Below are 16,648 nucleotides of genomic sequence, written 5' to 3' on the forward strand. Positions count from 1 at the left end.
GACAGGTGCATAAGTATGGGCACCCTTATCATTTTCTTGTTTTAAATACTCCTACCTACTTTTTACTGACTTACTGAAGCACTTTTTTGGTTTTGTAACCTCATTGAGCTTTGAACTTCATAGCCAGGTGTATGCAATCATGAGAAAAGCTACTTAAAGTGGCCACTTGCAAGTTGTTCTCCTGTTTGAATCTCCTCTGAAGAACGGCATCATGGGCTCCTCAAAACAACTGTCAAATGATCTGAAAACAAAGATTATTCAACATACCGTATTTTCCGGCGTATAAGACGACTTTTTAACCCCTCAAAATCTTCTTAAAAGTTGGGGGTCGTCTTATACGCCGGGTACAGACAAATGTGCATATGGTGGGTGGGGTGGAGTGGTCCCGATGACTAAGAGAGGGGGCGTCTCACAGTAAAGTGTGAGTGGAGTATCCCCCTATTACCTCATTGTGGCAGCGTGGGGGTCTCTGTGCTGGGAGCGGCGGCTCCTCTTCGTGCCGTGGGTGCCGTGGGTGCTGTGGGGCGGCGGCGCATCTTCGTGCCGTGGGTGCTCTGTGCTGTGGGGCGGCGGCGCATCTTCTTGCAGCATCGGGGCACCTCCGGCATCTCCTCAAGGCCCGGAGGCACCGGCAGCTCCATTGCTGCGATGCAGTGGCCTCCGGGAAAATGGCTGCTGGGGGCGGCGCATGCTCAGATTCAGATCTCGTCCCGAGATCTCGGGAGATGAGATCTGAATCTGAGCATGCGCCGCCCCCAGCGGCCATTTTCCCGGAGGCCACCGCATCGCAGCAATGGAGCTGCCGGTGCCTCCGGGCCTTAAGGAGATGCCGGAGGAGCCCCGACGCTGCAAGAAGATGCACCGCCCCACAGCACAGAGCACCCACGGCACGAAGATGCGCCGCCGCCCCACAGCACAGAGCACCCACGGCACGAAGAGGAGCCGCCGCTCACAGCACAGAAACCCTATGCTGCCGCAGTGAGGAGCTGCCGCTCCCCAGCACAGAGACCCCCACGCTGCCACAATGAGGTAATAGGGGGATATACTCCACTCACACTTTCCTGTGAGACGCCCCCTCTCTTCGTCATCGGGACCACTCCCCGCCCCAAAAGGCACATATTCACCGGCCCTATAAGACGACACATGGCATATAAGAAGACCCCCGACTTTTAAGAAGATTTTATATTTTAACTGGAAAAGTCTTATACGCCCAGTCGTCTTATATGCCGGAAAATACAGTAGTTGTTCAGGGGAAGGATACAAAAAGCTGTCTAAGAGATTTAACCTGTCAATTTCCACTGTGTGGAACATAGTAAGGAAATGGAAGAACACAGGTACAGTTCTTGTTAAGGCCAGAAGTGGCAGGCCAAGAAAAACATCAGAAAGGCAGAGAAGAAGAATGGTGAGATCAGTCAAGGACAATCCTCAGACCACCTCCAGAGAGCTGCAGCATCAACTTGCTGCAGATGGTGTCACTGTGCATCGGTCAACTATACAACGCACTTTGCACAAGGAGAAGCTGTATGGGAGAGTGATGCAAAAGAAGCCGTTTCTGCAAGCACGCCACAAACAGAGTCGGCTGAAGTATGCAAAAGCACATTTGGAGAAGCTCATTTCTTTTTGGAAGAAGGTCCTGTGGACTGATGAAACCAAGAATGAGTTGTTTGGTCATACAAAAAGGCGTTATGCATGGCGGCAAAAAAACAGCATTCCAAGAAAAACACTTGCTACCCACAGTAAAATTTGGTGGAGGTTCCATCATGCTTTGGGGCTGTGTGGCCAATGCCGACACCGGGAATCTTGTTAAAGTTGAGGGATGCATGGATTCCTCTCAGTATCAGCAGATTCTTGACAATAATGTTCATGAATCAGTGGCAAAGTTGAAGTTACGCAGGGGATGGATCTTTCAGCAAGACAATAATCCAAAACACCTCTCCAAATCTACTCAGGCATTCATGCAGAGGAACAATTACACTGTTCTGGAATGGCCATCCCAGTCTCCAGACCTGAATATCATTGAACATCTGTGGGATCATTTGAAGAGGGCTGTCCATGCTCGGCGACCATCAAACTTAACTGAACTGGAATTGTTTTGTAAAGAGGAATGGTCAAAAATACCTTCATCCAGGAACTCATTAAAAGCTACAGGAAGCGACTAGAGGCTGTTATTTTTGCAAAAGGAGGATCTACTAAATATTAATGTCACTTTTCTGGTGAGGTGCCCATACTTATGCACCTGTCAAATTTTGTTTGAATGCAGATTGCTCATTTTCTGTTAGTTCAATAAACCTCATTTCAAGGCAGAAACATTACTGTGTCCAACAGTTATTAGATATATGAAACTGAAATAGCTGTTGCAAAAAAAACTATTTTTATAAAACATTAAGCTTAAGATTAATAGGGGTGCCCAAACTTTTTCATATAACTGTACATATAAATAAATGCTAACACACACAAATGCATACATACATTGTGACAAAGTCACTGGCAAAGTACTGGGGGGAAGATATGTATCAATGAGGTTATTGGCTTCAATGATATGAATCTAAGAAAATGCTCCAGCATACTAAGTGCTGAGAGGGGTTAATCAGCCATGTTAAGGGCTAGGTTTAGTGAACATCTGAAGAGTGGGTGGGAGGCAGTTCACAAGTCCAGAAGGTAAATACACAGCCTTCTGGCTCATTCAGAGTCCTGTGTGCATGGAGATCAGAGTGCCAGAGCTGTGTGTGCTCCTGATAAGGAAAGTTAGACCTTTATATGTTTGTTCCTGAGCGGACACCAGGATCCCTGCAGCAACACTGACTGTGCCATATGCTCTTTTTTTTGTTTGTTTTGTTTTCCTGTTAGGCCAGAAAGGCATTGTTTATTTTGTTAACTTGCACTGGTTTATGCAGTATCTTTAATAAACCAGTGGGAGATTTTAAGAGACAGCATTACTGTGTCTACCTCTACGTGCAGCCGAGTGAGCCAATCTACAACAATATATACATACAAAAGTGCATATGCACACACTCGTACAAACACGTGTGCATACACACAATTAATACAGTAATATCCTAAATTTTGGATAGTGGTATTTGTGTATATCTCTCAGACTTGAATTTACCAGAAAATGCTCACAATGACTCATTTATAACTTGTACTGCTGGCAGAAATAACGTAGACTATAGTATATTCCCTGTGAAAAAAATGCTATAAGCCATGTAAATAGTATTGTCAAGATCAGTTTAGACAGAAGTGGTGCTGAGCTGTGGAATATTTCCATCCAAGGGTGAGAACTGACCTCAACCATATTGATCATTGTACTTGTGATCATGAAGGATGAGTGTACTGTGACTATTTGTGTCTCTTTGTATAAAAATAAATAAAAATATCACAACAGAAAAATAATATAACACTAGTTATTTGGCAACAGATCCTATTTGTTTCTGCTAATTCGAATAGATGGCAGAATATTAATCTGTGTTTTCGTCACCTCGTTCGGGTGGATTAAATATTTTAAATAATACTCTGTATAATCCCTTGTATGTCTATTTAGGATCCTCATGTGTAAGACATTTTGTAAAAACATTAAAACTAAACTTTGAATACTTACCACAAATCATTCTGATCAGATTTGATTTCTTTTTCATTGTGTATCTAGTTGATACCTGTATATATGAGATATATAAGGATAGGTAAGAAATACATAGATAGTTAGGGAGATAGATGTATAAAAAGAGATTACATCCATGACTTGGGGAGGTAGATGGATTAAAAGATATCTAGACATTAGACAGATAAATTATATAAGTGGATTTGAAAGATTTAAAGAAATGGATAAACACGGTAGATACTGATATTAGATCAATTTTTGGTATAAAAATATTACATAAAAAAACTGGTATCAGATATTAAACAGGCTTTTTTATTTTGTGAATGACGTAATCAATGGTGCTATATAAATAATAATAATAATGTAACAATTCATATTATTTTTTAATATTTGTAATATTTTTCTATTTCAGTTATCGAAATGATGACATTTTAGCAATATAAAATCTACACTTGTGCCTTTTCAATATAATAAAAAATGTATAGTCCTTAGTTTGTGATTATCTATAGATCTTTGTGCAGACTTTATGAGAAGTACTTTTGTCTTGTGCAGAACATCTTGGGAGGATGACAGCTAAACTGTAGGGTTCTGTGATGTGACTGCTTTGTTTCCTGTGGTCGGCCATGCATATAATGGCAGCATGGACTAGTCTGGCCCTAACAGCTGACATCTGCTTACTTTTTTGCAATAGAATAACAGCCTAATCTACCTCCAGTGTGTGTCTGAAAAAAAGGGGTGGAGGGGGCGCTCCAACTATTGACCGGTGCCCCTTTCAGCCAGGGATTGGTCCACATGTCTTCAGGAACTGGGAGGGCTGATTTGAAATGCAGATCTCTAGACAGCCAAGTCCTACCCTGCCCTCTCTTCCTTTGGTGTGTCTGTCATAGTGAAAAATGGCTTGCACAAGGGTCAGTCACCCATGCTTACTTAATTACCTCTTGTTGGACCCCCAGAACTGTCACAAGCTGTGGTGGATGCAGGAGCAGTTCCCCTCCTAGTGCTCTGTATCCAAGAGCCAGAAGTCGCTTTGAAAAGGATTGCTGCTTCAGCCCTGAGTGATCTATCAAAGCATTCTCCAGAGCTGGCGCAGACGGTGGTGGACGCAGGGGCAATCGCCCACTTAGCCCAGATGATCCTCTATCCAGATGCTAAACTCAAGGTACTCACTTATCCTTTTGCTTTTACTATTTACTGTGCCTTTAACTCTCTTTGGCTGTGTGCAGGGTGGAATAATATGTTTCTCTGATACATTAGAGGATGCCCAAATGTATCCTTTGCCTTCTTTTGTAATATCGTGATGAGTTATACCAAATAACACATGCAGCTTTGATTAAATGTAACACACTCAACTCTGCTACATCTGCATAAAATCCAGTGAAGATAGCTTAGGGTTTTAGTTATACTTTGCCCTTGTCTACACCTGGAGATAATCTCCTTCCTGAACCTTGAGTATTGCAATGTAGTCGTCTCACTTTGCCTCTTACACCCGCAGAAGTAGCTGCTTTTCTCATTTGTCATGAATTGTTTGCCTTGGACAGATGCTTTTGGTTGATCTGCAGCGACTAGCACAAAGCCACCAAAGGAATTCACTTTCCCATTCATTCTGCAGTTATACATTTGCAGCCATGTGCCCCTGTATTACTTGAGAAGAGGTTTAAGCAGTATATAGTGAATACACGCACAGCTCTGTTTTCCTATAGCTGTGTAAATCCCCCCAAATGTTATTAATATATTGTAATTAATCTATATATAAAACTATTTTCAGTAAACATTTATTGAGGAATTCATGTGGCATATGATAATACTGAATATCTGGTAATCCAGCACAGATCTCTAATATAATATGAAATTTCACAAAACGGAAGACTGAGCAGAGGGAATCGAGTCGAAAATGTGATGGAAAAGACAAGTATAGCAGTAATAGCAGCAGGTCTTGTGTTATCAATTCATTTGTTACTTTGGTTCCCAGAATGGTTGTCTGAAAAATCCCATGTCGAAGAGTCACATTAAAAAAAAAACTAATTTTTTATGTGCCTTTTTGTGCAGTTTTTGTGCATTCTGCCTTTTTTCAGTGATTTGGTGCTCAACTATGGAGCCTTTTTTTTCTTCGATCATAAATATCTAAAGAATTGACATGTTGCTTCTATTTCCATGTGGAAAAAAACTAGGAATGACTAGGAAGCTTATTCAGTGGTTGTTACTCTGGAATTTAGAGAACAAAAAATCCACTTGAAAATCCATGTAAAAAATGTTTTCTTCTCAAAGCCTTTTTAGGATTTTTTCTGTTTTTCTCCTATATATATATATACACTATATATATATATATATATATATATATAGATATGCACAAGAATGCCACATTCAGAATATTCTGCCTATTGGGGGGGAAGGGGGAGAAGTGGAAACCGAGGACCCCAAAACATACCACAAAGGTAAATAGGTGGCAAAAGCCTATTACATTTAATATTTTACAGCTGACTTCTCATGTGGCATTCATTGTTGTTTGCAGCAAAAAAAGCGTGATGGAAGATGTTGTGCAAAATCACCCTTAGCTGGTGAATTTTACACACTCTTATATGGCTATTAGTCAATAAAATATGAAACCTTATCTAAACAATGCAATTTTTTTTGCATATTTTTTTTCTTTTTATGGCTTTTTTCCCCCAAGCTTTTGATGCACTTTTGGCTCCTTGGCAAACGCAGCCCTAAGTGTGGTGTCTTTTCTTATATTGTCCTTATAGAATTGTTTATTGTCTATTTATTGTCTATATGTTTTATGTTTATAGAACATAAAAATTTGAAATGTATGCAAAAAAAATTAAAGCCATAAAAAAGCATGAAAATGACAGAAATTTGTACAGTTCTGGAAAAATGGCATAAATAATTCAAGGGTTATTCTTGTGTCACTAAACAAAACCTATTTGTGTAGAGAAAAGTTCCACATTTTTCCAATATACGGTACTTTTTGAATCAATTCCTCACACTGGGAAGGTTACTATGGCATGACTGCAAGCAGAGCTCTTTAATACCAGAAAATTGTATAATTGTCCTCCGCTAGTAATAAAGCGATCTCAGACATAACATTGTCTCCATGTTACAGCGACAGGTGCTTTCTGCTTTAAGTCAAATATCCAAGCATTCGGTGGATTTGGCAGAGATGGTGGTAGAAGCGGAAATTTTCCCAGTCGTCTTGACTTGCCTGAAAGACCCGGACGAATACGTCAGGAAAAACTCGGCCACTCTAATCCGGGAAATTGCCCGTCACACACCCGAGGTAAATGTCTTACAAAATAGCGACGTGCAGCGTTAATATGTAATTCAGCGCGGATTAATAGCAGCACTTGGAGCTAGATTGGTGGTTTGAGAGAGTAAACTACAAATTAAAATGATACTTTAATCCTTTTGTGTGTGAGTCATCATCAGATGAATTAGCGTGCGGGATATTGAAATCCTTTCTTTTGTTGATCGTGACTCAGCATGACTTCTATGGGCTGCGGTGAGGCGACCTGTTGCCCTCAAGGGTTGCTGCTAAGCTGGTATCAATTGTTGATTCAGCAATAGCCGTGAATGTCAAGTGATGAGATTATCATATAAATAAACATATGCTGAGTTAGAAATCATCCCAATCTATATTTCTCATACTGGATGATGGCAGCTCTGAGATGTCACAACAATTTAGAGACCATTTTGTAAATCCTTTGTCTCCCCCATTCTTCCATTCATCACTCTCGGCTTCTCAGAAATTGCGCACAAACTGGCATTTGAGCAGGATGTCATATGTTGTCATAAAGCATTCATGCTGCGGATAACCAACCCCAATCCAATTGTGACATCTTGCAGATGCATAAAAATCTGCGTTCTCAGGCTGATCTGATTGTACGCCATTAGAAGCATATATAGCCAAGAAGAAATCTCCAGGAACATCCTGAGCTGTTCTCTTCCGTACAGTCAGAGCACGCTTCTATAAGTTTCTAATCGGACTTCATTACAAATCCCATGAGAAATGTCGCCTGGATTTTTCAGACTTCTAAGTGAATGTTCACTTGGAGTTTTTTTTTCTGGAGGAAAAGTCCAATGTAATTTTCTTAGAGAATATTCTTGGATTTTGACAAGGTTTTCTGATCTTAATTTTTACATTTTGTTACACATATTTTTGTTCAACTTTTTTTTTTTAACAAGCCATTGTCTAGTTTTCTTCAAAAGGAATCCGCATTAAAGAAGTGACGTGTTCCATTGAAAAGAACCCTCATTATGAACAACAATATGGATTTTCCTATTACATCAAGAGGACGCATATTCAAAGATTATTTGAAGAAGTTTTTGATGTGGATTTTGGAGGAAGACCACTTCAGAATCCATGTAGAAAAAACTCCAAGTGAACACAACCCTATATGGCAAATCGGCTTACAGCGTTGGCGACGCATCCTCTGTTCTGTACTTTCTTCATAGGTTAGGACTTTAGGAGGCTCCATCACAGGTTCCGTTATTGTTACTGGAGCATAAAAGGCCATTCCTGATTTTAGCTTAGTACTAATGTAAAATAATGAACAAATACTGAAAGTGTGAACATGGCCTAAAGAGAGAAGTGACCGCCCGATACCAATGTCACTGCTTATCTGTAGGGAGCAACAATCTGGATGTTGAAATCTGCTCCCATGCACATTACATTCAACAGGCTTGTCTGACATATCTGTGGCCATCTAAGAACTATAGCAAACAATTTTTTTAGCACATGACATAACTTATTTAATCTGGAAATTAAGGCCTCAATCAGACAACATTTTTTTTCATGTACGGGAAAAGCAGACTGCGTTTCATCAGGGATTTTCATCAAAGTTTGGTCAGGTTTTTCTTGGATTGGGAAAAAAAAAGCTTCTCCAATCTATCAGTCCGTGAAAAAGGGACAACACATAGAGGGCATCTGAGTGCTGTTTTTTTTTTTTTTTCCACGGACCCATAGACTTGCATTGACAATTGTGTTCTGGATCAATATCTGACATGTCTCCATGATTTTGCACAGACAACTCAGTTTGAGGAAAAAAATGTTAACTACCCCACTTACTATCACAGGTACGAAAAACACGTACGAGAAAAACTGATGTTACAGGGAGGCTGTCATCTCCATTTTACCATGTAATCTGTGTCCCCATTGTGTTGTTAGTGATGAAATGTGCATCACTGACACCTTTTTTTTTAATTAAAAACGGCGGTCTGATCATGTGCAAAAATCACTTTCTATAGTTAGATCCTTCATTTCATTCAGTCACGGTTGTCGCCACACACGCAATTTGAATGATGTTTCCGGAGATGCACTGACGGCACTTAAATCAGTTTTGAAAAATCCAGTGCTTGTGCAGTGTATCGTGGAGCCGCGCTTGTGCGGTGTCGATAGGGCAGCCGCGCACACGGTGTAACGAACAGCTCCCCGCTCTTGCGCCGTGAAAAGCGGTCAGTGAAGCAGTACTTGAGTGGGCACATGCGGGGAGCTGCTCGTCACGGCGCATGTGCGGCTCCTCAATCAACACTGCGCAAGAGCGGCACCACGAGACACTGCAGGATTGTTCAAAGCCGATTTGCGCAACCCCGGGAACATCATTCAAATTGCATGGGCGGCGACAACCGTGACATAATTATTATTATTATTATTATTTATTGTTATAGCGCCATTTATTCCATGGCGCTTTACAAGTGAGGAGGGGTATACATAATAAAAACAAGTACAATAATCTTGAACAATACAAGTCATAACTGGTACAGGAGGAGTGAGGACCCTGCCCGCGAGGGCTCACAATCTACAAGGGATGGGTGAGAATACAGTAGGTGAGGATAGAGCTGATCGTGCAGCGGTTGGTTGATCGGTGGTTACTGCAGGTTGTAGGCTTGTCGGAAGAGGTGGGTCTTCAGATTCTTTTTGAAGGTTTCGATGGTGGGCGAGAGTCTGATGTGTTGTGGTAGAGGGTTCCAGAGTAGGGGTGATACGCGAGAGAAATCTTGTATACGATTGTGGGAAGAGGAGATAAGAGGGGAGTAGAGAAGGAGATCTTGTGAGGATCGGAGGTTGCGTGTAGGAAAGTACCGGGAGATGAGGTCACAGATGTAAGGAGGAGACAGGTTGTGGATGGCTTTGTACGTCATGGTTAGGGTTTTGTACTGGAGTCTCTGGGCAATGGGGAGCCAGTGAAGGGATTGACAGAGGGGAGAGGCCGGAGAATAGCGGGGGGACAGGTGGATTAGTCGGGCAGCAGAGTTTAGAATAGATTGGAGGGGTGCGAGAGTGTTTGAGGGGAGGCCACAGAGCAGGAGGTTGCAGTAGTCAAGACGAGAGATGATGAGGGCATGGACTAGGGTTTTTGCAGATTCTTGGTTGAGGAATGAACGGATTCGTGCAATATTTTTGAGTTGAAGTCGGCAGGAAGTGGAAAGGGCTTGGATATGTGGTTTGAAGGAGAGATCAGCGTCAAGGATAACCCCGAGGCAGCGAGCTTGTGGGACTGGGGAGAGTGGGCAGCCATTTACTGTAATGGATAGGTTCGTTGGGGGGGTCACGTGAGATGGGGGAAAGATGATGAATTCTGTTTTGTCCATGTTAAGTTTCAGAAATTTAGCGGAGAAGAAGGATGAAATAGTGGACAGACATTGAGGGATTCTGGTTAGTAGGGAGGTGATATCTGGTCCAGAGATGTAGATCTGTGTGTCATCAGCATAGAGGTGATACTGAAAGCCATGAGATTCTATGAGCTGTCCCAGGCCAAAGGTGTAAATGGAGAAGAGCAGGGGCCCAAGGACTGAACCTTGTGGGACTCCGACAGAGAGGGGGCGAGGTGAGGAGGTGGTGTGTGAGTGGGAGACGCTGAATGTCCGGTCTGTTAGGTATGATGAGATCCAGGATAGGGCCAAGTCTGTGATGCCAAGGGATGAGAGGGTCTGTAATAATAGGGAATGGTCCACTGTGTCAAAGGCAGCCGACAGGTCGAGGAGGAGGAGAACAGAGTAGTGTCGCTTGCTCTTGGCGGTTAAAAGGTCAGTGGTGACCTTAGTTAGGGCAGTTTCAGTGGAATGGTGTGGCCGGAAGCCAGATTGTAAGCGGTCAAAGAGGGAGCAAGAAGAGAGATGGGAGGACAGTTCAAGGTAGACGTGTTGTTCCAGTAGTTTTGAGGCATAGGGGAGAAGTGATATAGGGCGATAGCTAGATACAGAGGATGGGTCAAGAGAGGGCTTTTTGAGGATAGGTGTGATGGAGGCATGTTTAAAGCTTGAGGGGAAAACACCAGTTGTTAGTGATAGGTTGAAGAGATGGGTTAGGGTTGGGATGAAGATTGTGGTGAGGTTTGGGATGAGGTGGGATGGGAGCGGGTCAAGTGCACAGGTGGTGAGATGCGATCTTGAGAGTAGAGTGGCGAGTTGATCTTCTGTAATGGTGGAGTAGTTGGTTTTGGAGGTGGAGGGTAGGGAAGTTGGGAGGAAGGGCTCTGGGGCTTGTTGACCAAAACTGTCTCTGATGTTATCAATCTTCTGCTTGAAGAATGAGGCAAAGTCTTCAGCAGAGATAAGTGAGGAGGGAGGAGGTGCTGGGGGACGGAGGAGAGAATTGAAGGTGTTGAATAACTGTTTAGGGTTGTGAGACAGGGAGGATATGAGAGATGAGAAGTAGGTTTGTTTAGCTGCGGCGAGTGCGGTCTTGAAAGTAGTGAGGGACTGTTTGAATGCGATTAAGTGGTCGTTGGAGTGGGATCTTTTCCATCTGCGCTCAGCAGCCCTGGAAGCTCGCCTCAGTTCTTTGGTCAGGCTGGTGTGCCAGGGCTGTCTGTTGATTTTGCGAGCTTTGGTATGTGTAAGTGGGGCAGCAGATTCCAAAGCTACAGCTATTGTGGTGTTATATAGAGCGGCAGCGTCATCCGCATTGTGTATGGAAATTATGTCTGTGAGAGGGAGGAGGGATTCAGAGAATGAATGTAGGTCAAGATGTTTAAGATTTCTGCGAGGGTGTGAAAGTTTGTGGGGTGGGGACTCTAGACATGGAGTGGAGAGAGATGAGAATGTGAGAAGGTTGTGGTCAGAGAGAGGAAGAGGCGAGTTAGAGAGGTTAGATAGGGAGCAGAGGCGGGTGAAGATGAGGTCCAGTGTGTGACCATCTTTGTGAGTGGCTGCAGAAGACCATTGAGTGAGGCCGAAGGAGGAAGAGAGAGATAGAAGTTTAGTGGCAGCTGAGAGGGAAGTGTCAATGGGTATGTTGAAATCGCCCATGATGATAGTGGGGATGTCCGCAGAAAGGAAATGAGGTAGCCAGGTGGTGAAGTGGTCAAAGAAGGTGGTGGCTGGCCCTGGGGGGCGGTAAATGACAGCCAGTTGGAGGTTGGAGGGGGAGTAGATGCGCACAGAGTGCACCTCAAAGGAAGGGAGGGTAACAGAGGGTGGCAGTGGGATTGGGGTGAAGGAGCAGTTATCTGACAGGAGAAAACCAACTCCTCCACCATGCTTGCTGCTGGGGCGGGGTGTGTGAGAAAGGTGGAAGCCACCGTAAGAGAGTGCAGCAGGGGAGGCCGTGTCAGAAGGGGTGAGCCAGGTTTCGGTGATGGCGAGGAAGGAAAGTTTGGTAGTAACAAAAAGATCATGGATGTAGGAAAGCTTGTTACAGACAGAGCGAGCGTTCCACAGAGCTCCTGTTAGTGGGACTGGGGAAGCGGGGGCTGGGCGAATGGGTATAAGGTTAGAGAGGTTACGGAAGTTTGTGATGGAGCGTGGATGGGAGGTAGAAATGACTGTGGGAATATGGTGAGGAGGACCAGGATTTGGAGAGATATCACCAGCAGTGAGAAGGAGCAGAGATAGTGTTAGCAGGTGGGAGCAGGAGAGAGCGTGAGGGGGCTGCCTGTGCTTTGAGACAGAGGATTGTATGTTAAGGAACAGTTCTGAGGAGGAGGTGAGATGGATGGGGAGGATTGAAGAGGAGATGAACAGTTCCTTACTTGGTGTGGGGATTGGGGGAGGTTGCAGAAAGTGCAAGATTATAGGGGTAAAAGTGACAACAAACAGAAACATTGTTTACAGTGACTGGCCAGTTACCTTCAGTTCCCTTCAGGTTCAATTCAGGTTTTAATTCTAATGTAATCCACACTTTTAGAACACACTTCTAGAAATCACACTGCAGACTAAAGTCCTGCAGACTTGTGCTATGCAATATATGGAAAACTAAGTGCGTTCAGGTGTGGAGCAGAGAGGAGTGGTCTCTGCTCATCTTGGTCAGAGAATTAAGGGTCGACCAGATGCATACAATCAAGACTAAGTAAACAAGGTCATAAATATCACACAGTAAGTTGGGGGTTAGCTGAAAGACATACCATCACAATGCTAGGAGCAGGGGAAAGTCTATGCGCAAAGCTGGGTGATGTATTATGTGCGCTTCATGTAGGAGAGCTGGATGAACATACCTATTGGAAGAATAGAGATGCTTGTTAGAGTGCGATGGTGGCAGGTAGCAGGGCACAGTCTGTATACATCTTTCAGGTTTTAATTCTAATGTAATCCACACTTTTAGAACACACTTCTAGAAATCACACTGCAGACATAATGAAGTGAAGCACACCCATGACTAAATGAGCAGGTACGGTCCAACTATATAACGTGATTTTTGCATGAGATTAGATATCTGTTCTTAATAAAAAATACTTGCATCACTAACAACGCACTGGGGACAGTTTACATGCCAAAAAGGACATGACAGGTTCCCTTTAAGTGATGGTGTATTTTTTTTTTAATTAATTGAAAACACACTTCATTCCATTTTCCAAAAAGTAACAAAATACAAACACTAAAATGGAATACAGTAATACTTAATGCACTATCCATATAACACCATTTGAAAGTTGCACATTTCTTAGGTTTGATTGGACGGTGTTCACATATTGTCAAACTAGACTCCTAAATAAAAGTATTTTCTATTTTTAGGCAAAAAAATATAGTCCATTTCTTTCCTGCTCTCCACCCCATTATTATATGTTTATATTCAAAAGCCAAATGCAGCCACTATCAAGTTACATACCGTACATCAGAAAAGCATGTGCATAATACGTTCTCTTACTAAAATATCAGAGGGCAACCCTGGAGTTTCCAACCATTTTTCCCATTTTTTTTCGGGAATTTGTTTAGAGCATTTATTTTTTGATACATTGCTTTTTCAAATCGTGTCATATTATTTATTAATTCTGCAGTACTACGGCGACTGGAATTTACCCAGTGTAAGACAAGTAACTTGCGAGCTTGATATAAAATTTGAAGCATACCTATCACTATCGGGATCTTGGGGTCCATCTCCTCTTCTAGTATACCCAAAATACACATTCTTGGATCTAACCAAAGTTTTAAATGATTCCCATTTCGAGGAGTGAACTAAACATTCTGTAAATCCGGTAAAAATGCGAGAGATGCTGAGACTCACTCAGTGACAACCTGGGAGTGGATTTCGGGATGTTTTCGGACATTTCATCTGATCTAGGCCCAAGCTCCGCTTCCCATTTTTATTTAGCATTTATCGAGAATTTAGATTGATAAGATAGTAGCAAATGTTTATATGTACTGGATATTAATCATCTTGTAACGTTATCAAAGTGATGGCATATTTCTTAGGCTATGCCATCACTCTATGATCGTTCGAGATCATAAGAATTAGAAACCCCATGATCCTGAGAATAGGAAGGGTGCGGTGTATTGGCGGTGCTCCTTCACAGCTATGTCCTGGCCTCTTGCTGCTCAGCACTGGGCTAACAATTAAGCTGCATACATTATTTTGTTGCAATATTGTTCTTCACTCCTGCAGTCCTTTTCCATTATTTATCAACCATGTAAACATTGACATTGATATCCAGCACACGTTAAACAAACAAAAAGCAAAAAGCAAGCACTGTAAAATTGCTAGTAAATCATGTAGTATGCATAGATTTCAGAGATGTTTGTTTTAATTGCATATTTGTAGCCCAGTTACTCTTGTTTTATTTTCTTTTATTGCTAAATTGTAATTTATTGTCTTTTAATTCCAGCTGTCTCAGCTCATAGTAAATGCAGGAGGAGTGGCCGCCGTCATAGACTGCATTGGGAACAGCAAGGGGAATGTGAGACTTCCTGGGGTCATGATGTTGGGTTATGTAGCGGCTCATTCCGAGAACCTTGCAATGGCTGTCATCATCTCAAAGGTTAGTTACTGGAGAAGAATGTGCTCCTTGCTTACATTACGTGGAGGAATGTCCTATAATGAGGAGAATAACGCAGCGTGTCACAGTAGCTGTCATCTGCTAGTTACTGTTACCATCCTTCTACTTATTAGATCTACTTTTAATCACCAGAACAAAGTCAATGGGCTATGCATCACTAATGATTCCCGCTATTGGGGCTTCTACATCAAACTTTTTTGGTGCCAGACTTTGTGCATAGCTTTGAGAATAAAGAGGGCATTTAAAAGAATATTACAGTCATGACCGAAGGTGTTAGCACCCTTAAAATTGTTCCAGAAAATGAAGTATTTCTTCCAGAAAAATATTACAATTACAAATGTTTTGTTATACACGTGTTTTTGTCATTTGTGTTTATTGGAATAACACTAAAAAAAAGGATAATAAAAGTCAAATTGGACATAATTTTATACAAACCCCCCAAAATGGGCTGGACAAAATTGTTGGCATCCTAAACGTAATATATGGTTGCACACCCTTTGGAACAAATAACCGCAATCAATTGCTTCCTATAACCATCAACAAGCTTCCTTCACCTCTCAATTGGAATTTTTGACCAATCTTCTTTTGCAAACTGCTCCAGGTCTTTCATATTTGAAGGCGCCTTCTCCCATCAGCAATTTTAAGATCTCTCCACAGGTGTTCAATGGAATTTAGATCCGGAGTCATTGCTGGCCACTTCAGAAATCTCCAGCATTTTGTTTCCATCCATTTCTGGGTGCTTTTTGAAGTATGTTTTGGGTCATTGTTCTGCTGGAAGACCCATGACCTAGTAAGCAAATTCATCTTTCTGACACTGGGCTCTACATTATGACCCAAAATCCTTTGATAATCTTCAGATTTCATGATGCCTTGCACACAATCAAGGCACCCAGTGCCAGAAGCTACCAATCAACCTCAAAACATATTTGAACCTCCACCATATTTGACTGTAAGTACTGTGTTCTTTGTAAGTCTCATTCTGTTTTCGGGAAAACAGTCGAATGATGTGCTTTACTAAAAAGATCTATCTTGGTCTCATCTGTCCACAAGATGCTTTTCCAGAAGGATTTTAGTTTACTAATGTAAATGTTGTCAAACTGCAGTCTAGCTGTTTTATGTCTCTGTATCAACAGTGGAGTCCTCCTGGGTCTCTTTCCATAGCATTTCATTCAAATGTCAACGGATAGTTCACACTGACACTGATGCACCCTGAGCCTGCAGGACAGCTTGAATTTCTTTGGAACTTGATTGGGGCTGCTCATCCACCATCTGCACTATCCTGCGTTGCAACCTTTCATCAATTTTTTTCTGCCGTCCACGTCCAGTTAGATTAGCTACAGTGCCATGGGTTGTAAACTTCTTGATTATGTTGCGCACCGTGGACAAAGGGACATCAAGATCTTTGGAGATGGACTTATAACCCTGAGATTGTTGATATTTTTCAATAATTTTGGTTCTCAGACAGTTCTCTTCTCCTCTTTCTGTTCTCCATGTTTAGTGTGGCACACACAGACACACATTACAAAGATTGCGTCAACTTCTCTTTTTATCCAGTTTCAAGTGTGATTTTCATATTGCCCACACCTGTTACTTGCCACAGGTAAGTTTTAACGAGCATCACATGCTTGAAACAAAGTTGTTTACCCACCATTTTGGAAAGGTACCAATAATTTTGTATTGCCTATTTTGGGATTTTGTGTAAAATTGTATCCAATTTGACTTTTTTCCTCTGTTTTTTTTTGTTTTGTTTTCTTCCAATACACACAAAGGAAATAAACATGTGTATAATAAAACATGGATAATTGCAATAATTTTCTGGTAGAAATACATTGTTTTCTGAAAGAATTTC

The 16,648-nt window shown here is 42.1% G+C and overlaps 1 protein-coding gene across 2 annotated transcripts in view; it reads left to right on the plus strand.

Annotated features, from left to right (window-relative positions):
- SPAG6 (sperm associated antigen 6) overlaps nucleotides 1-16,648 on the plus strand; it is a 220,776-nt gene that overhangs the window by 151,938 nt on the left and 52,190 nt on the right. For both annotated transcript variants that reach the window (XM_077268352.1, XM_077268353.1), the window contains exons 5-7: nucleotides 4,549-4,754; nucleotides 6,696-6,869; nucleotides 14,629-14,781. In XM_077268352.1, coding sequence (XP_077124467.1) covers nucleotides 4,549-4,754; nucleotides 6,696-6,869; nucleotides 14,629-14,781 — 533 coding nt within the window. The remainder of the gene's footprint in view (nucleotides 1-4,548; nucleotides 4,755-6,695; nucleotides 6,870-14,628; nucleotides 14,782-16,648) is intronic.

This window comes from Ranitomeya variabilis, chromosome 6 (genome assembly GCF_051348905.1).
Source record: "Ranitomeya variabilis isolate aRanVar5 chromosome 6, aRanVar5.hap1, whole genome shotgun sequence".
NCBI lineage: Eukaryota > Metazoa > Chordata > Amphibia > Anura > Dendrobatidae > Ranitomeya > Ranitomeya variabilis.